The sequence below is a fragment of the Oncorhynchus gorbuscha genome, linkage group LG04 (genome assembly GCF_021184085.1).
Source record: "Oncorhynchus gorbuscha isolate QuinsamMale2020 ecotype Even-year linkage group LG04, OgorEven_v1.0, whole genome shotgun sequence".
Taxonomy (NCBI): Eukaryota; Metazoa; Chordata; class Actinopteri; order Salmoniformes; family Salmonidae; genus Oncorhynchus; species Oncorhynchus gorbuscha.
The window spans coordinates 37514916-37537128 of NC_060176.1; the positions used below are offsets into that span (position 1 = coordinate 37514916).

The following is a 22213-nucleotide window of genomic DNA, read 5'->3' on the forward strand; positions in this document are numbered from 1 at the left end:
TGTAAATAACCTTGAGATGTTTTGTTTGTCACTGGTATCGTATATCTTTATATATCCTTCATACATCATTCTCCCCATCCTTAACATCATTGTATACACAGAGTGCACCACCTCCTAGGGATCCTAATCTGAACCCAGTCTTATATTACACACTCATCATAATGGAATGGAAGTATTTATGTATAAATAGCAGTTCTCTGTTTAGACCAAACTCTTGTAAACACCCCACTATTGTTTCAGTTCCATTTCCTTAAGGCATCAGCACTCAACACAACTCTCTCTGAATTAGTTAATATTGTTGACATTAAAGCGAAGAGCTTACAGGGCTGGGAGGCACGCACACAATCGCAGACACACACACACACACACACACACACACACACACACACACACACACACACACACACACACACACACACACACACACACACACACACACACACACACACACACACACACACACACACACACACACACACACACACACACACACACACACACACACACACACACACACACACACACACACAGACTGTCCTAACCTTTTCTCATTTTGTTCTACTAAAAACAATATTCTCAGGTCAGAGTCTGACCCCCAGACTTGCAGCCAATTCCCTTCTGGTCATGTCTCAATTCTGACTTCCCCTGTTTCAGACTGCACATCAGAAACAGAAGTTGTTGAAATGAATATACAATATCATGAGACATGTTATAAGAAAAGGTCAGATTGGTAAATTGTTTCCCCCCCCCCCGCTGAGCTGGGAGGAGAAACGGATGGGGAAAGAGAGATTCTCTCTTGAGGTTAAGCTGGATGTTAGTTCATCCATACAGTGCTGAGTGGTGCGATGTTAATTTCCTTCTCAGATGAGGATAAACGCTCTCAGATGACGTCTGAGGAATTTCCTGCCGAACCGAGGTTTGAAGCAATGGCAGCACTGCATTCTGTTGTATCAAATGGAGAACATGTGGGAAAATCGCAGTCAAGTTGAGTTATGTCAGACAAAAACCTTTAATCCTAGTAAAGATTTAGGCCACCATTTATGGTAGGGATAAGGGATTATCATAACATGTTTTGATAATTTCATAAATGAACCTTGTTAATTTAGACAAAGTCTTAGCTCAGAGGTTGGCAATAATTTTGGTCCTGGGGCCACACTGAGATTTCAAAATTCAGTGGAGGGTCGCACTTATGTATTTTTATCAAACTTGTAGAACAGCTGATCTGACACTTCTATGGTGTCAAACCGTCTGGATACAAGACAGAGGAAATGGTATAGGAAATCATATTTATTTGTGTCGACCCAATGAAGTAACACCCTATCAGCGAAATGCAAATAAGGAAAAAGGAAGAATATTACATATGGCAACCAAAATAAAATGATTTGACTCAAAATGTAGCCTATGTCAATTAAAATGATTTAGTTAACACGTTTAATTGTAGACAATTCAGCCAATTATGGCTACATCGAGGCTACTCTTCTGAGAAAATACATGTATAGAAGACCAACTTTTAATGAATTACCACATTGTAAATTAAAGTGATATTTGTTTCTTTGGATAACGACTTCCAAATAATAAATTAATCTCCACACCAGATTTCCTTCCAATTCAGATATTGTTTCTTCAATAAAGTACAATATGCCGTAGTCGGCCTAATGGCCTAATTACCGTATTCCTGTACGAAAATATAAAGGTTTACTATTGAGTGTTGTACCCGCAAAACACTGGCAGCTTTATTAAATAGTACCTGCAAAACACCAGTCTCAACGTCAACAGTGAAGAGGCGATTCTGGGATGCTGGCCTTCTAGGCAGAGTTCCTCTGTCCAGTGTCTGTGTTCTTTTGCCCATCTTAATCTTTTATTTTTAATAGCCAGTCTGAGATGTGGATTTTTCTTTGCAACTCTGCCTAGAAGGCCAGCATCCCGGAGTCACCTCTTCACTGTTGACGTTGAGACAGGTGTTTTGCGGGTCCTATTTAATGAAGCTGCCAGTGTTTTGCGGGTACTATCTCCAGTGTTTTGTGGGTACTATTTAATGAAGCTGCCAGTTAGCGTCTGTTTCTGAAACTAGACACTCTAATGTACTTGTCCTCTTGTTCAGTTGTGCACCAGGGCCTCCCACTCTTTCTATTTTGGTTAGAGCCCGTTTGCGCTGTTCTGTGAAGGGAGTAGTACACAGAATTGTATGAGATCTTCAGTTTCTTGGCAATTTCTCGCATGGAATAGCCTTCATTTCTCAGAACAAGAACAGACTGATGAGTTTCAGAAGAAAGTTATTTGTTTCTGGCCATTTTGAGCCTGTAATCGAACCCATAAATGCTGATGCTCCAGATACTCAACTAGTCTAAAGAAGGCCCGTTTTATTGCTTCTTTAAGCAGAACAAAAGTTTTCAGCTGTGCTAACATAATTGCAAATTATTTTCTAATGATCAATTTGCCTTTTAAAATAATAAACTGGGATTAGCTAACACAACGTGCCATTGGAGTGATGGTTGCTGATAATGGGCCTCTGTCCGCCTATGTAGATATTTCATAAATCAGCAACAGTAGTAATTTAACAACGTATTTCTGATCAATTTGATGTTATTTTAATGGACATAAAAATGTGCTTTTCTTTCAAAAAATAAGGACATTTCTAAGTGACCCAAAACTTTTGAACGGTATGTTTGTTCGTTTTTTCAGGCGATTAAAATGATTGGTTATATGGCTGCAATCCCAATACCGGGATCGATATGACAACTACCAGTGAAAATAGAGAGCGCCAAATTCAAATCACAAAAATGTGTTTTATATCATTTTAAAGGTAATCTTGTTGTTAATCCCACCAAAGTGTCCGATTACAAATAGGCTTTTCAGCGAAAGCACTACAAACGATTATGTTAGATCTCCACCAAACCACAATAAGCACAGCCATTTTCCAGCGAAATATAGCATTCACAAAAAGCAGAAATAAAGATTAAATTAATCACTAACCTTGAATTCTCTTCATCAGATGACACTCATAGGACTTCATGTTACACAATACATGCATGTTTTGTTTGATAAAGTTCATATTTATATTTTAAAAATCTGAGTTTACATTGGCTTATTAGATTCACTAGTTCTAAAAACATCAAGTGATTTTGCATAGCCACATCGTTTCAACATAAATACTCATCATAAATAGATGATAATACAAGTTATACACATGGACTTATAGGTATACCTCTCCTTAATGCAACCGCTGTGTCAAATTTATTTTAAAGTTTAAGGAAAAAGCAACACATGCAATAATCTGAGACGGCGCTCAGAACAGAAGCCAAATTAGCCGCCATGTTGGAGTCAACAGAAACCAAAAAATACATGATAAATGTTTCCTTACCTTTGATGAACTTCATTAGAATGCAGTCCTAGGAATCCCAGGTCCAAAATAAATGCTTGATTTGTTCGAAAATGTCCGTTATTTATGTCCAATTAGCTACTTTGGTTAGTGCGTTTGGTAAACAATTCCAAAGTCACAAAGCACATCCACTATAACGTGATGAAATGTCCAAAAGTTCCATAACAGTCAGTATAAACATGTCAAACGATGTACTGAATCAATCTTTAGAATGTTGTTTACATATATCTTGAATAACGTTCCAACCGGAGAATTAGAATGACTCCAGATGACCGGTGGAACGCAGGTCCTTCCCCAGTGAACGCGCATAGTGAATGCATGGTCAACTCGTGGCAGTGGTGACTATTTCCTGTGTCATTCGACCCCCCTTCACATTAGAGTCATCAGACAAAGTTCTATTGACTGTTGACATCTAGAAGTGAAAACTCATCCATATCTTGCTATAATTTCAATGAGAGCTTGGTTGAAAATCTTCCACCCCCAGAAAAAAAACAGGAAGTGGAATTTCTCAGGTTTTTGCCTGCTATATGAGTTCTGTTATACTCACAGACATAATTCAAACAGTTTTAGAAACTTCAGAGTGTTTTCTATCCAATACTAATAATAATATGCATATATTAGTAACTGAGACTGAGAAGCTGGCCGTTTACAATGGGCACCTTTTCATCCAAGCTACTCAATACTGCCCCTGCAGCCATAAAAAGTTAAAAGCACAATGATATATTATTTGTGCAACTTTAAATAACCTCATTATTATTATTAGAATACAATATCATTTGATTCATAACACAATGCAATCACGATTTAGTTTCAAATGTCAAATGGAATATTTCCTTTTGCCCTCTTGATAAGAAATGACCATATTCGATTCAGACAAGTAAAATCATTAATGGATAACATTAATTGGAAACATGGTGTAGGAAAAGGTATTCCTACACCATATATTTGCATAGGGTAGGCTACATTGACATAGTAGATTTGCTGTGGTAAACGAGGGCATTAAATACTTTATTTTAGTTCTGCGGAATGATTGTCAAATAGATAAATCGTCCTTAGTCAAGTAGTATTGCCAGATCAATTTGTTCCGATGATAATACCCAGTAGAGGGCTTTTTTGTGCTCATTTTGGTTGCAATGAGGACTAAAGGATAAACCCGACATCCGCGTTGAGGAACAGTAAATCGGTGGCCAATGCTGCTTGCAATTGAGATCAGCTGCGTTGGTGAAGTTATCATGTATTGATGGTTTGACGAGATCATCTGCCAATAATCTACAGGCCAATCTTCGTTGCAATGGGCCCATGGAAACATTTGATTTGTTGTTGTTTGTTTCAGCGCTGAGAGGCCTGGACACCAGGCCTATGGATGAGGATGAGAAGGAAGATGAGGACACTAGTACAGTGAAGCCTCTGCTTAACGGCGTAACGGAGAAGTCTAACGGGAGCGATAACGGACGTTCCTCTCAAATCCTCTATGTGATAACGTCCAGTCCCGGTAAACCAGACCACAGCATGCCAGGTCAGTGGGCCGGACCCAACGGGACCAACGGACACACCTCTAGTATGTAGATACCAATATTGTTGTTTTCTATCTATCACTTACCAGCATCATATCTTTCTACTTCTCTGGGTTTGTAATGGAGCTTTCTACTATGTCTCACGTCTATTGATACCGACGTTGCAACGTCCTACCTCTCCGTCTCTCAGTTACTACTTGTTTCTTTTTTTGTACCTTTGGTACTGTTTTTTTACTGTTCTGGGTTTGCTCTTATGTGTAACCAACATTTTACCTTTCTGGGGTTTCTCTCATGTGTAACCAACATTTTACCTTTCTGGGGTTTCTCTCATGTGTAACCAACATTTTACCTTTCTGGGGTTTCTCTCGTGTGTAACCAACATTTAATCTTTCTGGGGTTTCTCTCATGTGTAATCAACATTGTACTTTTCTGGGGTTTCTCTCATGTGTAACCAACAGCGTACCTGTCTGCCTCTGTGGTCTCACACCGGTTTTGATTGGTCAAAAACGATATGTTTTCCAAAAAAGGTGTGAGACCTGTTTTGTTTTATGAATATATAGTGAACAAAAATATAAATGCAACATGCAACAACTTCTAATATGAACTTCTACAGTTCATATTAGGATATCAGTCAATTAAAATACATTCATTAGGCCATAATCTATGGATTTCACATGACTGGGCAAGGGTGCAGCCATTGGTGGGCCTAGGAGGACATAGGCCCACCCATTTGGGAGCCAGGGCCACTCACTGGAGAGCCAGGCCCACAAAATAGCTTAATTACAGACAGAAATACTCCTCAGCACCCTCTCAGATGATACTGCAGGTGAAGAAGCCAGATGTGGAGATCCTGGGCTGACGTGGTCTGCGGTTGTGAGGCCGGTTGGACATACTGCCAAATTCTCTAAAACGACTTTGGAGGTGGCCTATGGTAGAGGAATGAACATTAAAAACAGCTTTGTTTGACATTCCTGCAGTCGGCATGCCAATTGCACGCTCCCTCAAAACTTGAGATATCTGTGGTATTGTGTTGTGTGACAAAACTTTACATTTTAGAGTGGCCTTTTATTGTCCCCAGCACAAGGTGCACCTGTGTAATGATCATGCCGTTTAATCAGATTCTTGATATGCCACACCTATCAGGTGAATGGATTATCTTGGCAAGGAGAAATGCTCACTAACATGGAGGTAAACACATTTGTTTAAGCTTTGTGTGCATATTGAACATTTCCGGGATCTTTTATTTTCAGCTCATGAGACATGGGACCAACACTTTAAATGTTGCGTGCATATTTTTGTTCAGTATATATTCAAATAAAAAGCATGAGCTGGCGCACACCCAGAGAAAATGATTTAGTGTAGAGGTGCTGACTAACGATGAATAAACTGTCAGCTATCAAAACAAAAAGAGTCGCACACTCCACATGTATAACCTCCCAGTCATTTATTGGGCATTAAGGTTGAACCAATGAAATTGGAAATATTTTAATATATAGGTGATATTAAATGAAACAATTTATATTGATAATATAATAATGCTAATGTTAAGAAAGGAATAATATATTCAATATGCTGTGTGCTATTGTCTTTCAACAGTTTCACTCAATTAATTCTGATCAAGATAGCAATTACGAAACACCCCTCACTATTTCCATTGGTTGCGCTAGTTGTCTACATAACCTGCTTCAAGCATTGATGACATTACCCTGAAGAAGGCACAGTGATGCCGAAACATTGGTATTTTGTCCCCCAGTAAATTACTGGGAGGTTATACTTTGACCTTATAGCTTGCTGTTAAGTAACAGATGTGCACCAATAACGTACGTACTAATATTTTACCATCTGAATCGGTTGTGACAAAGGCCTTTAGGCTAACGTGTGCCTGTAGATCAAGCTTTACACTGAGTGTACTCTTTCCCGACATAGACTGACCAGGTGAAAGCTATGGTCCCTTAATGATGTCACCTGTTAAATCCACTTCAATCAGTGTAGATGAAGGGGAGGCGACAGTTTAAACAAAGAGTTTTATGCCTTGAGACAATTGAGACATGTTATTGTGTATATGTACCATTCAGAGGGTGAATGGGCAAGACAAAATATTGAAGTGCCTTTGAACAGGGTATGGTAGTAGGTGCCAGGCGCACCGGTTTGAGTGTGTCAAGAACTGCAACGCTGCTGGGTTTTTTACTCTCAACAGTTTCCCATGTGCATCAAGAATGGTCCACCACCAAATGGACATCCAGCCAATTTGACACAACTGTGGAAAGCATTGGAGTCAACATGGACCAGCCTCCCTGTGGAATTGTTATGCTGGTGAATGAGGACCCAAAAGCGACTTAACGAAAACAGAGTCTTTATTCCAGTATATGACAAAAGTAATAATCCTGGAAAAATCAAGAAGAAAACAAAACAGGAAAAAACTTAAATCCACTCGTAGTAACGAGGACAGACTGGAGACTCGACCATTGACTGCAGGTTGCTTCGGGAAGGCACCGACCGTAGCAGACTAAGACACCTGCTCACACGCAGCATCTGAAGGAGACAAAACACGACAGGGCGAGACAAGGACACAGCACAGCGAACATCATACAAGGATCCGACAAGGACAGAAGCGGAAAACAAGGGGAGAAATAGGGACTCTAATCAGAGGGCAAAATAGGGGACAGGTGTGAAAAGAGTAAATGAGTGAGTTAGGAGAATGAGGAACAGCTGGGAGCAGGAACGGAACGATAGAGAGAAGAGAGAGAGGGAGGGGGAGAGAGAGGGATAGAAAAAGGGAACGAACCTAATAAGACCAGCAGGGGGAAACGAACAGAAGGGAAAGCACAAGGACAAGACAATATATGACAAAACATGACAGTACCCCCCCACTCACCGAGCGCCTCCTGGCGCACTCGAGGAGGAATCCTGGCGGCAACGGAGGAAATCATCAATCAGCGAACGGTCCAGCACGTCCCGAGATGGAACCCAACTCCTCTCCTCAGGACCGTAACCCTCCCAATCCACTAAGTACTGGTGACCACGTCCCCGAGAACGCATGTCCATGATCCTACGTACCTTGTAAATAGGTGCGCCCTCGACAAGGACGGGGGGGGAGGGAAGACGAACGGGGGCGCGAAGAAAGGGCTTGACACAGGAGACATGGAAGACAGGATGGACGCGACGAAGATGTCGCGGAAGAAGCTGTCGCACAGCGACAGGATTGACGACCTGGGAGACACGGAACGGACCAATGAACCGCGGAGTCAAATTACGAGAAGCTGTCGTAAGGGGAAGGTTACGAGTGGAAAGCCACACTCTCTGGCCGCGACAATACCTAGGACTCTTAATCCTACGTTTATTGGCGGCTCTCACAGTCTGCGCCGTGTAACGGCAAAGTGCAGACCTCACCCTCCTCCAGGTGCGCTCACAACGTTGGACAAACTGGACTCGGCGAGCTGGGACGAGAACAGAGGAGGCTGGTAACCCAGACTACTCTGAAACGGAGATAGCCCGGTAGCAGACGAAGGAAGCGAGTTGTGAGCGTATTCTGCCCAGGGGAGCTGTTCTGCCCAAGACGCAGGGTTTCTAAAAGAAAGGCTGCGTAATATGCGACCAATCGTCTGATTGGCCCTTTCTGCTTGACCGTTAGACTGGGGATGAAAACCGGAAGAGAGACTGACGGAAGCACCAATCAAACGACAGAACTCCCTCCAAAACTGTGACGTGAATTGCGGACCTCTGTCTGAAACGGCGTCTAACGGGAGGCCATGAATTCTGAACACATTCTCAATGTTGGTTTGTGCCGTCTCCTTAGCGGAAGGAAGCTTAGCGAGGGGAATGAAATGTGCCGCCTTAGAGAACCTATCGACAACCGTAAGAATCACAGTCTTCCCCGCAGACGAAGGCAGACCGGTAATGAAGTCTAAGGCGATGTGAGACCATGGTCGAGAAGGAATGGGAAGCGGTCTGAGACGACCGGCAGGAGGAGAGTTACCTGACTTAGTCTGCGCGCAGTCCGAACAAGCAGCCACGAAACGGCGCGTGTCACGCTCCTGAGTAGGCCACCAAAACCGCTGGCGAATAGAAGCAAGTGTACCTCGAACGACGGGATGGCCAGCTAACTTGGCAGAGTGAGCCCACTGAAGAACAGCCAGACGAGTAGAAACAGGAACGAAAAGAAGGTTACTAGGACAAGCGCGCGGCGACGCAGTGTGAGTGAGTGCTTGCTTAACCTGTCTCTCAATTCCCCAGACAGTCAACCCGACAACACGCCCATAAGGAAGAATCCCCTCGGGATCGGTAGAAGCCACAGAAGAACTAAAGAGACGGGATAAGGCATCAGGCTTGGTGTTCTTATTACCCGGGCGATAAGAAATCACAAACTCGAAACGAGCGAAAAACAACGCCCAACGAGCTTGACGTGCATTAAGTCGTTTGGCAGAACGGATGTACTCAAGGTTCTTATGGTCAGTCCAAACGACAAAAGGAACGGTCACCCCCTCCAACCACTGTCGCCATTCGCCTAGGGCTAAGCGGATGGCGAGCAGTTCGCGGTTACCCACATCATAGTTGCGTTCCGATGGCGACAGGCGATGAGAAAAATAAGCGCAAGGATGGACCTTATCGTCAGACTGGAAGCGCTGGGATAGAATGGCTCCCACGCCCACCTCTGAAGCGTCAACCTCGACAATGAATTGTTTAGTGACGTCAGGAGTAACGAGGATAGGAGCGGACGTAAAACGCTTCTTGAGGAGATCAAAAGCTCCCTGGGCGGAACCGGACCACTTAAAGCACGTCTTGACAGAAGTAAGAGCTGTGAGAGGGGCAGCAACTTGACCGAAATTACGAATGAAACGCCGATAGAAATTAGCGAAACCTAGAAAGCGCTGCAACTCGACACGTGACCTTGGAACGGGCCAATCACTGACAGCCTGGACCTTAGCGGGATCCATCTGAATGCCTTCAGCGGAAATAACAGAACCGAGAAATGTGACAGAGGAGACATGAAAGGCGCACTTCTCAGCCTTCACGTAGAGACAATTCTCTAAAAGGCGTTGGAGTACACGTCGAACGTGCTGAACATGAATCTCGAGTGACGGTGAAAAAATCAGGATATCGTCAAGGTAGACAAAAACAAAGATGTTCAGCATGTCTCTCAGTACATCATTAACTAATGCCTGAAAAACAGCTGGAGCATTAGCGAGACCAAACGGCAGAACCCGGTACTCAAAATGCCCTAACGGAGTGTTAAACGCCGTTTTCCACTCGTCCCCCTCTCTGATGCGCACTAGATGGTAAGCATTACGAAGGTCCAACTTAGTAAAGAACCTGGCTCCCTGCAGAATCTCGAAGGCTGACGACATAAGGGGAAGCGGATAACGATTCTTAACCGTTATGTCATTCAGCCCTCGATAATCCACGCAGGGGCGCAGAGTACCGTCCTTCTTCTTAACAAAAAAAAAACCCGCTCCGGCAGGAGAGGAAGAAGGCACTACGGTGCCGGCGTCAAGAGAAACAGACAAATAATCCTCGAGAGCCTTACGTTCGGGAGCCGACAGAGAGCATAGTCTACCCCGAGGGGGAGTGGTCCCCGGAAGGAGATCAATACTACAATCATACGACCGGTGAGGAGGAAGGGAGTTGGCTCTGGACCGACTGAAGACCGTGCGCAGATCATGATATTCCTCCGGCACTCCTGTCAAATCACCAGGTTCCTCCTGAGAAGAGGGGACAGAAGAAACAGGAGGGATAGCAGACATTAAACACTTCACATGACAAGAAACGTTCCAGGATAGGATAGAATTACTAGACCAATTAATAGAAGGATTATGACATACTAGCCAGGGATGACCCAAAACAACAGGTGTAAAAGGTGAACGAAAAATCAAAAAGGAAATGGTCTCACTGTGGTTACCAGATACAGTGAGGGTTAAAGGTAGTGTCTCATATCTGATACTGGGGAGAAGACTACCATCTAAGGCGAACATGGGCGTGGGCTTCCCTAACTGTCTGAGAGGAATGTCATGTTTCCGAGCCCATGCTTCGTTCATAAAACAACCCTCAGCCCCAGAGTCTATCAAGGCACTGCATGAAGCAGCCGAACCGGTCCAGCGTAGATGGACCGACATGGTAGTACAGGATCTTGATGGAGAGACCTGAGTAGTAGCGCTCACCAGTAGCCCTCCGCTTACTGATGAGCTCTGGCTTTTACTGGACATGAATTGACAAAATGTCCAGCAGAACCGCAATAGAGGCAAAGGCGGTTGGTGATCCTCCGTTCCCTCTCCTTAGTCGAGATGCGAATACCTCCCAGCTGCATGGGCTCAGTCTCTGAGCCGGAGGGAGGAGATGGTTGCGATGCGGAGAGGGGGAACACCGTTAACGCGAGCTCTCTTCCACGAGCTCGGTGACGAAGATCTACCCGTCGTTCTATGCGGATGGCGAGTGCAATCAAAGAGTCCACACTGGAAGGAACCTCCCGGGAGAGAATCTCATCCTTAACCTCAGCGTTGAGTCCCTCCAGAAAACGAGCGAGCAGCGCCGGCTCGTTCCAGTCACTAGAGGCAGCAAGAGTGCGAAACTCTATAGAGTAATCCGTTATGGATCGATCACCTTGACATAGGGAAGCCAAGGCCCTAGAAGCCTCCCTACCAAAAACTGAACGATCAAAAACCCGTATCATCTCCTCTTTAAAGTTCAGATAATTGTTAGAACACTCAGCCCTTGCCTCCCAGATAGCTGTGCCCCACTCTCGAGCCCGACCAGTAAGGAGTGAAATGACGTAAGCAATCCGAGCTCTCTCTCTTGAGTATGTGTTGGGTTGGAGAGAGAACACAATATCACACTGGGTGAGAAAGGAACGGCACTCAGTGGGCTGCCCAGAATAACATGGTGGGTTATTAACCCTAGGTTCCGGAGACTCGGAAGACCAGGAAGTAGCTGGTGGCACGAGATGAAGACTCTGAAACTGTCCTGAGAGGTCGGAAACCTGAGCGGCCAGGGTCTCAACGGCATGACGAGCAGCAGACAATTCCTGCTCGTGTCTGCCGAGCATAGCTCCCTGGATCTCCACGGCAGTGTTACGAGAATCCGTAGTCGCTGGGTCCATTCTTGGTCGGATCCTTCTGTTATGCTGGTGAATGAGGACCCAAAAGCGACTTAACGAAAACAGAGTCTTTATTCCAGTATATGACAAAAGTAATAATCCTGGAAAAATCAAGAAGAAAACAAAACAGGAAAAAACTTAAATCCACTCGTAGTAACGAGGACAGACTGGAGACTCGACCATTGACTGCAGGTTGCTTCGGGAAGGCACCGACCGTAGCAGACTAAGACACCTGCTCACACGCAGCATCTGAAGGAGACAAAACACGACAGGGCGAGACAAGGACACAGCACAGCGAACATCATACAAGGATCCGACAAGGACAGAAGCGGAAAACAAGGGGAGAAATAGGGACTCTAATCAGAGGGCAAAATAGGGGACAGGTGTGAAAAGAGTAAATGAGTGAGTTAGGAGAATGAGGAACAGCTGGGAGCAGGAACGGAACGATAGAGAGAAGAGAGAGAGGGAGGGGGAGAGAGAGGGATAGAAAAAGGGAACGAACCTAATAAGACCAGCAGGGGGAAACGAACAGAAGGGAAAGCACAAGGACAAGACAATATATGACAAAACATGACAGGAATTCTTTCGACACCTTGTAGAGTCCATACGCCCAATGAATTGAGGATGTTCGGAGGTCAAAATGGGGTGCAACTCAATATTAGGAAGGTGTTCTTAATGTTTTGTACACTCAGTGTACTGTACAAACATGGTGTAGATGTGCCAGACTGTTTTTAGTTTATAGATCCCTTTTATCTCTATCCGATCAGGTTTCTCCATGCTTGTCTGAGAGTCTACTCAAGTGCATAGGGTGCTTTTTAACTGGTATGTTTTCTTCTAAACTGTCTGATTTCAATTGTGTTTCTGTGTTGACAGTGTGGACCATCTACGCCCTAGCTGCTCTCCTGACTCTGACAGTCATAGCCATGGTGGCTAAACTACTACTGCATATTACAGTGAAGTAGGTATTACATTTTACAGTTTGATGTAAATTATGGACAATGAAGTTTTATTGTACAAATGGCTCAAAAGTATAACCGAAGTATAGTTTATTGTATCTAATATATTTTTGACACTGTGAGAGCCCCAGCCAGTGGAATATGTAACCTAATGTTATTGTTCTCTCTTGCCATATCTATTTCTCTCCCCCCCATCCCTCGTCTCTTTCCAGGTCTCCCAACATCCCGACCAACAGTGGTTCAGAGAGCTGCAGCGTGCAGAGTGCTGCGTCCGAGCCCTGGATCATCTTCTATCGGCCCTCCACCATCTCCCTCTTCAAGAAGAAGCTAAAGAACCACCATGGAGACCTCAGCCCTCTGGTGGGCAACTAGCGAACTGCAGTCTGGTCTACTAACATCATCACCATCATGTACCAGGGCCTAGCGTACCAGAGCTAGTTATAAAGCTAGCCCCTCTACCAATGAGACTCTATGGGGTACTGAGCTACAAAGCTAACATAATCACTAATGACTGATTCACTGACTCACTGAGTGACTACTACCAAATGGCCCAAGAGCCAAGTCCCTAAAGGGGATCCAGACAGGGCTGTCTGTGTCTGCTGTGTACAAGGCAGGAGCGGAGGGCAGCTATACAGTGTGAGGTGGATGTTTTACTGTAGGGAACTCGTCTTCTATGGGTTCCACTTCCATTGTCCATGGATGTCTGAGAGCATTGCAGTCCTCCTCTAGAGACAAGGGTTGGCTGGGGCCAAAGCAAGCAGTTTCCATAGGACTCCTCCAGAATGCAGGCCTTTCATTGTAACTGTGTGCCGGTGGGGCACAAAATGTCTGACAATCTCTCCAAATTCGCTAACCTGCGAACAACTGAGGGAGCCATGCATATTCCCTATCAGTGACTGTCATAGGTGTCTCACAGAACAAGGTGTTGGATCACAAGGGGTCAGAGTAAGGCCTAGATTCAATCAGATCAAGCGTTAAACAGCGATATCTGATGTTTTGGTGGTGTCAGATGTGTAACTGTTGGAGCAGTCAAATCGGTTAGCAGGTGCTCTTGATCATTGTCACAAAGCCACACCCACAGCTCACGTTAGAAGTTCAGAACGAGAAAATGTAGGCTGTCTAGAAATAATGACACTCAAATTAAAAATCATTAGACAAAGAAAGCGTAATCGAGGTATAGATTACAACTCACATTCCAGTGTTGGAACTTGTAGAGAGGGCTGCTTGGGATTTCTCTTAATGCGACTCCGTGTAGCCAATGGTAAAGTCCGCTTTAGGTATAATGCCAGGAGATACTTGTGGATTTGAAAGTTCTAAAGCAGTTCCACCACCGACACTGCTATCTCTTCCACGCCGTCTCTGGAGGAAACTGTATCAAGAGTCTCTTCCATGGCCACTGGTGGATGAGGGACGTGGTTTCATTAAACAACTGCCGTTCAAAAGAGTGTTTGAAATGCTCAGAGGTTCTCTCTCATCCGCTCGGCTGTGGTTCTTATCTTTCTGGTTTAACTATGTTTAAGTGCCTTAGGGATCTTAAAGAAGCCTGCTATGGCTTCTTTCCCTCTACACCCCCCCCCCCCTTCTCACTGTCTTTGAGTCTATTGCTCGTGGTCCCCACCCTATGAGAGGCCATGTCGATGGGATTTACTGTAGCGTGGGCGAGACTTGGGAAAAAGGTTTGCTTCATTTTTGCATCTTTTTCTTTCTGTGTGCTCTTATGCGTAGTCTCCTTGGACATTACCGAACATATTGCTATCGTTATGTTGCCATTTGATTACAAGGAGGGGGTAAATTGTGTTGTATATTGCGTAATTCAATGTGGGGGATGATGATGATGACATATGTCCTGCTCTGTCATTTTGTGTCTCGGCAAAGCAATGGCAAAATCCTTCAAAGTCGTTTTTGTACTTACTCATCAACTGCTACTTAGCTCGGAGGTTGGAACACATTTTTTCCCCCCTGTCTTCAGCAGCAGATTCATTCCCACATTCAGAGGGCTCACGAGACCCAAACAACCTCTCTCAACTTTAAAGCTAAAGCACAAATAATATGGAATGAATGAATGAAAGTACTATTGACGGTCCACTGTGGAAGGCAAACGACTGTTGCAGTCCGGCGTGTATCTGTGAGCATTGAGGACACGTTGTAAGTTAACAGTGCATTAATTGTGCCCCTTGAATAGAGCATGTTGGAATTCCATAAAGAGAGGTTGAACCATCGATGAAATATATGTTAATATATATTACATTATACTGTATATGTATAATAATGTTAGAATTCTATTTCTATGGCTTTGTTTTCCCCAACAATCTCAAACCCAGTGAAAGCTGATTAATCTGGTCCAAACATCAATGCACTTAAATGTGCCTCTACTTGTATGGTGACAGATAAATAATACTGAAATCCAGTTTGGCTCTTATTTGCTCTCGAAACCAAAAACCGTTTGAAACTGATGATAGGAGATTTGCAAAGTGCAAACTTGACATTGGGAGCACTTGCAACAAAAGGGTTGAAGTTGATATGCAAAATTGTATGAATAGATAACATTTTAGGTAGTGTAACAAAAAATACTTTAATTTCACCTCATTTTAACATTGTCATAAACAGCACATGTTCAACGACATAAAACAACATGTTTTCCCACCCCAAGGGGTATTTTTGTTTTACTATTGTAAGTGCCAATAAAGTACCATTAAAGTAACGGAGTTGTATATACTCTAGATGATACTCTCCATTTTGGCACTCCCACACTTTTGTAAAAAAATATATATTTTGGAAGCTATGGAAATGCATTTATTAACGTCTACATTTGTTTTTGTCACATTTATTATTATTTTTTATTTGACATAAAATTATGTTTGCTAAACATAAAAATTCCAAATTAATAAATAAATAAAAACATTTTCCTTAAAGTATCATTTTTTAGAACGCGCTAATGTTACTGTCCCCACTAAAACAACACAAATACTTAAATACATGAAATGTTATCTTTGAAACATTTAAATTAAATACTGTAGAATTCCATTCATTCCTTTGGAGGACTGCTTTTCTGAGGAGTGCCAATATAGCCAACTGGTGGCTTCAAAGCCTTTGCATTTTTCCAATACATAGCATCAGCAATCCAGAGTTTCTATACTTCATTGACTCTGGATTGCTGATGCTATGTATTGGAAAAATGCAAAGGCTTAGAAAAAAAAAAGTGAAGATTTGTTTTCAAGCGCAGATTTTTTCATTAATTTCAACAAAAATCTGATTTATTGAATCGTCCATGTGGTTTATATTAAAGGGCACTTCATTTAATATAACAGGCTTTTAAAATTCAATATTGCTGCACAATTTCTACTTAAAACATCAAAGGGACCAGTGGATGTGTCCCAAATGGCACCCTATTCCCAACTATATATAGTGCACTACTTTTGACCAGATTCACATTGGAATAAGGTTTAGGATTTATCGTAGGTGTGACTTAATGAACGGGCCTTGAACTTTTCTTCTTCTCAACTCTGATGTTTGTCTGCTGGGTGACCTAATGTTGTATTTTGGCTGTCTGCTCATCTGTTACTCATGTTAATTATCGCAGTACAAGTTATGATCAGTGCAGTTTGTGCTTAGAGAAAGGGAGACTGTGTGTGTGTGTGTGTGTGTGTGTGTGTGTGTGTGTGTGTGTGTGTGTGTGTGTGTGTGTGTGTGTGTGTGTGTGTGTGTGTGTGTGTGTGTGTGTGTGTGTGTGTGTGTGTGTGTGTGTGTGTGTGTGTGTGTGTGTGTGTGTGTGTGTGTGTGTGTGTGTGCGTGCGTGCGTGCGTGCGTGCGTGTGTGCGCGTGCGTGCGGCGTGCATGCGTGTGTACGTTTTACTATTTTTGTGAGTACCAGAAGTCCTCACAAGAATAGTAAACAAGAAATTCAGAGAAGTCCTCACTTGTAAAAAGGCTATTTTTGGTTTAGGGTTAGAATTACAGGTTTGGGTTAGGAATTAGGTTTAGGGTTATGGGTTAAGGTTAGGGATTAGGGAAAATAGGATTTTGTATGGGAATCAATTGTTGGTCTACAAAAAGTCCTCACAAGTATAGTAAGACATAGAGTGAGCTCCAAAACCTTTGGGACAGTGACACATTGTTTGTTGTTTTGGCTCTGTACTCCAGCACTTTGGATTTGAAATGAGGTTAAAGTGCAGACTGTCAGCTTTAATGTGAGGGTATTTTCATGAATCATTTAGAAATTACAGCACTTTTTTTTTACATAGTCCCCTGTTTTAAGGGACAAAAAGTATTGGGACAAATTCACTTATGTGTATTAAAGTGAAGTATTTGGTCCCATATTCATAGTATGCAATGACTACATCAAGCTTGTGACTCTACACATTTGATGCATTTGCTCTTTGTTTTTGTTGTTTCAGATTATTTTGTGCCCAATAGAAATTCATGGTAAATAATGTATAAATAATGTATCAATGTAATTTTGGAGTCACTTTTATTGTAAATAAAGCTAGCTAGCTTACAAAGAATAACAACAAAAAATATCTAGTTAACAGAAGAAAGGAAGACAAAATAAGGACAAAAGAAGGACAGAAGAAAAAGGAAAAGAAAGAGGACAACAAAGTGAAACAGTCAGCACTTCTATTGCAACTTCGTATTTCGTCGTCCTAACGTAGTCTACACTGCTATCTGCCCAGCAGCTAGCCAGCTAGCAAACGTCCACCGTCTACCGAATAGCAGCACTGTAGAAACTATTACACTCAACTGAACGACTTGATTAGTGTAGTGTTAGCTAGCTACATAGTTGTCTTTGCTGTCTTCGTATCCAAGATAATTGTGTAGTTTAGAGCGTGTAGTCTTAGAGTGATTATCTTAATTTACCGAGGTTAGCTAGCCAGCTATTTGTCGTCCTTAACGTAGGAGACTCTGCTAGCTAGCCAACAGCTAGCCAACGTCTACTGAATAGAACTTCCGCACTCAACAACCCGGTCGCATTCCGCTTCGCTCCACAGGTAGTATCACATTTTTCATTTCATTTCTTTACAGCACAACGGTTTGATTTGTTTGATCGTAGCTAGCTACATAGCTAGCTACATAGCCGTCTGTGTATCAAAGATAATTGTGTAGTCTAGAGCGATTTTCTAGGTTAGCTAGCCAGCTATTGTCGTTCTTTTAACGCAACGTAACGTAATCAACACTGCTAGCTAGCCAGCTAGCCCCCCCGAATAGCAGCACTGTAGAAACTATTACACTCAACGGAACGACTTGATTAGTGTAGTGTCAACAACGCAGCCACTGCCAGCTAGCCTACAAAGTCAACAACGCAGCCACTGCCAGCTAGCCTACTTCAGCAGTACTGTATCATTTTAATCATTTTAGTCAATAAGATTCTTGCTACGTAAGCTTAACTTTCTGAACATTCGAGATGTGTAGTCCACTTGTCATTCCAATCTCCTTGCATTAGCGTAGCCTCTTCTGTAGCCTGTCAACTATGTGTCTGTCTATCCCTGTTCTCTCCTCTCTGCACAGACCATACAAACGCTCCACACCGCGTGGCCGCTGCCACCCTAATCTGGTGGTCCCAGCGCGCACGACCCACGTGGAGTTCCAGGTCTCCGGTAGCCTCTGGAACTGCCGATCTGCGGCCAACAAGGCAGAGTTCATCTCAGCCTATGCCTCCCTCCAGTCCCTCGACTTCTTGGCACTGACAGAAACATGGATCACCACAGATAACACTGCTACTCCTACTGCTCTCTCTTCGTCCGCCCACGTGTTCTCGCACACCCCGAGAGCTTCTGGTCAGCGGGGTGGTGGCATCGGGATCCTTATCTCTCCCAAGTGGTCATTCTCTCTTTCTCCCCTTACCCATCTGTCTATCGCCTCCTTTGAATTTCATGCTGTCACAGTTACCAGCCCTTTCAAGCTTAACATCCTTATCATTTATCGCCCTCCAGGACCCCTCGGAGAGTTCATCAATGAGCTTGATGCATTGATAAGCTCCTTTCCTGAGGACGGCTCACCTCTCACAGTTCTGGGCGACTTTAACCTCCCCACGTCTACCTTTGACTCATTCCTCTCTGCCTCCTTCTTTCCACTCCTCTCCTCTTTTGACCTCACCCTCTCACCTTCCCCCTACTCACAAGGCAGGCAATACGCTCGACCTCATCTTTACTAGATGCTGTTCTTCCACTAACCTCATTGCAACTCCCCTCCAAGTCTCCGACCACTACCTTGTATCCTTTTCCCTCTCGCTCTCATCCAACACTTCTCACACTGCCCCTACTCGGATGGTATCGCGCCGTCCCAACCTTCGCTCTCTCTCCCCCGCTACTCTCTCCTCTTCCATCCTATCATCTCTTCCCTCTGCTCAAACCTTCTCCAACCTATCTCCTGATTCTGCCTCCTCAACGCTCCTCTCCTCCCTTTCTGCATCCTTTGACTCTCTATGTCCCCTATCTTCCAGGCCGGCTCGGTCCTCCCCTCCCGCTCCGTGGCTTGACGACTCATTGCGAGCTCACAGAACAGGGCTCCGGGCAGCCGAGCGGAAATGGAGGAAAACTCGCCTCCCTACGGACCTGGCATCCTTTCGCTCCCTCCTCTCTACATTTTCCTCCTCTGTCTCTGCTGCTAAAACCACTTTCTACCACTCTAAATTTCAAGCATCTGCCTCTAACCCTAGGAAGCTCTTTGCCACCTTCTCCTCCCTCCTGAATCCTCCTCCCCCTCCCCCCCCCTCCTCCCTCTCTGCAGATGACTTCGTCAACCATTTTGAAAAGAAGGTCGACGACATCCGATCCTCGTTTGCTAAGTCAAACGACACTGCTGGTTCTGCTCACACTGCCCTACCCTGTGCTCTGACCTCTTTCTCCCCTCTCTCCAGATGAAATCTCGCGTCTTGTGACGGCCGGCCGCCCAACAACCTGCCCGCTCGACCCTATCCCCTCCTCTCTTCTCCAGACCATTTCCGGAGACCTTCTCCCTTACCTCACCTCGCTCATCAACTTATCCCTGACCGCTGGCTACGTCCCTTCCGTCTTCAAGAGAGCGAGAGTTGCACCCCTTCTGAAAAAACCTACACTCGATCCCTCCGATGTTAACAACTACAGACCAGTATCCCTTCTTTCTTTTCTCTCCAAAACTCTTGAACGTGCCGTCCTTGGTCAGCTCTCCCGCTATCTCTCTCAGAATGACCTTCTTGATCCAAATCAGTCAGATTTCAAGACTAGTCATTCAACTGAGACTGCTCTTCTCTGTATCACGGAGGCGCTCCGCACCGCTAAAGCTAACTCTCTCTCCTCTTCTAGACCTATCGGCTGCCTTCGATACTGTGAACCATCAGATCCTCCTCTCCACCCTCTCCGAGTTGGGCATCTCTGGCGCGGCCCACGCTTGGATTGCGTCCTACCTAACAGGTCGCTCCTACCAGGTGGCGTGGCGAGAATCTGTCTCCTCACCACGCGCTCTCACCACTGGTGTCCCCCAGGGCTCTGTTCTAGGCCCTCTCCTATTCTCGCTATACACCAAGTCACTTGGCTCTGTCATAACCTCACATGGTCTCTCCTATCATTGCTATGCAGACGACACACAATTAATCTTCTCCTTTCCCCCTTCTGATGACCAGGTGGCGAATCGCATCTCTGCATGTCTGGCAGACATATCAGTGTGGATGACGGATCACCACCTCAAGCTGAACTTCGGCAAGACGGAGCTGCTCTTCCTCCCGGGGAAGGACTGCCCGTTCCATGATCTCGCCATCACGGTTGACAACTCCATTGTGTCCTCCTCCCAGAGCGCTAAGAACCTTGGCGTGATCCTGGACAACACCCTGTCGTTCTCAACTAACATCAAGACGGTGGCACGTTCCTGTAGGTTCATGCTCTACAACATCCGCAGAGTACGACCCTGCCTCACACAGGAAGCGGCGCAGGTCCTAATCCAGGCACTTGTCATCTCCCGTCTGGATTACTGCAACTCGCTGTTGGCTGGGCTCCCTGCCTGTGCCATTAAACCCCTACAACTCATCCAGAACGCCGCAGCCCGTCTAGTGTTCAACCTTCCCAAGTTCTCTCACGTCACCCCGCTCCTCCGCTCTCTCCACTGGCTTCCAGTTGAAGCTCGCATCCGCTACAAGACCATGGTGCTTGCCTACGGAGCTGTGAGGGGAACGGCACCTCAGTACCTCCAGGCTCTGATCAGGCCCTACACCCAAATAAGGGCACTGCGTTCATCCACCTCTGGCCTGCTCGTCTCCCTACCACTGAGGAAGTACAGTTCCCGCTCAGCCCAGTCAAAACTGTTCGCTGCTCTGGCTCCCCAATGGTGGAACAAACTCCCTCACGACGCCAGGACAGCGGAGTCAATCACCACCTTCCAGAGACACCTGAAACCCCACCTCTTTAAGGAATACTTAGGATAGGATAAAGTAATCCTTCTCACCCCCCTCCCCCCTTAAAATATTTAGATGCACTATTGTAAAGTGGCTGTTCCACTGGATGTCATAAGGTGAATGCACCAATTTGTAAGTCGCTCTGGATAAGAGCGTCTGCTAAATGACTTAAATGTAAAATGTAAATGTAAATAAGACTAGTATATGCTTCTAAACACTTCTACATTAATGTGGATGCTACCATGATTACAGATCATCCTGAATGAATCGTGAATAATGATGAGTGAGAAAGTTACAGATGCACAAATATCAAGACCCCAAGACATAACCTCTCACCATTACAATAACAGTGAAGGTTAGTATTTGGGGGGGGGGTATAATATTTGATCACCTGATATTGATGAAAATACCCTCAAATTAAAGCTGACACTCTGCACTTTAACTTCATAGTTATTTGTATCATTTCAAATCCAAAGGGCTGGAGTAGAGAGCCAAAATAATAACACGTGTCCCAATACTTTTGGAGCTTGCTCTATCTTTGTGTGTGTGTGTGTGTGTGTGTGTGTGTGTGTGTGTGTGTGTGTGTGTGTGTGTGTGTGTGTGTGTGTGTGTGTGTGTGTGTGTGTGTGTGTGTGTGTGTGTGTGTGTGTGTGTGTGTGTGTGTGTGTGTGTGTGTGTGTGTGTGTGTGTGTGTGTGTGTGTGCGCGTCGTGTTTGGATAGCCTGGTGAATAATAATACCAACTCCATTTTCTCCCATGTCAACCAGACAATTCCATGGTACCTCCATATAATAATAGAAACTGTTTTCTCTTTCTGCGACTCATTCAAAATGTTACTCGGCACTCTTGTCATGATAACAAGATGAGCAGCTCTGTGTGATATGGAGACCAATGGGTTTTGGGGAATACAAAATATTG

At 44.5% G+C, this 22213-nt stretch overlaps 1 protein-coding gene across 1 annotated transcript in view; it reads left to right on the top strand.

The window, feature by feature from the left end:
* The window catches only part of LOC124034033 (kremen protein 1-like), a 116061-nt gene extending 99417 nt beyond the window's left edge, over positions 1 to 16644 (top strand). Inside the window, 3 exon segments of the mRNA XM_046346717.1 lie at positions 4713 to 4937; positions 12854 to 12938; positions 13149 to 16644. Of these exon segments, the coding sequence (XP_046202673.1) occupies positions 4713 to 4937; positions 12854 to 12938; positions 13149 to 13308 (470 nt within the window). The 3' untranslated portion in view covers positions 13309 to 16644.
* The last annotated feature ends 5569 nt before the right edge of the window (positions 16645 to 22213 follow it).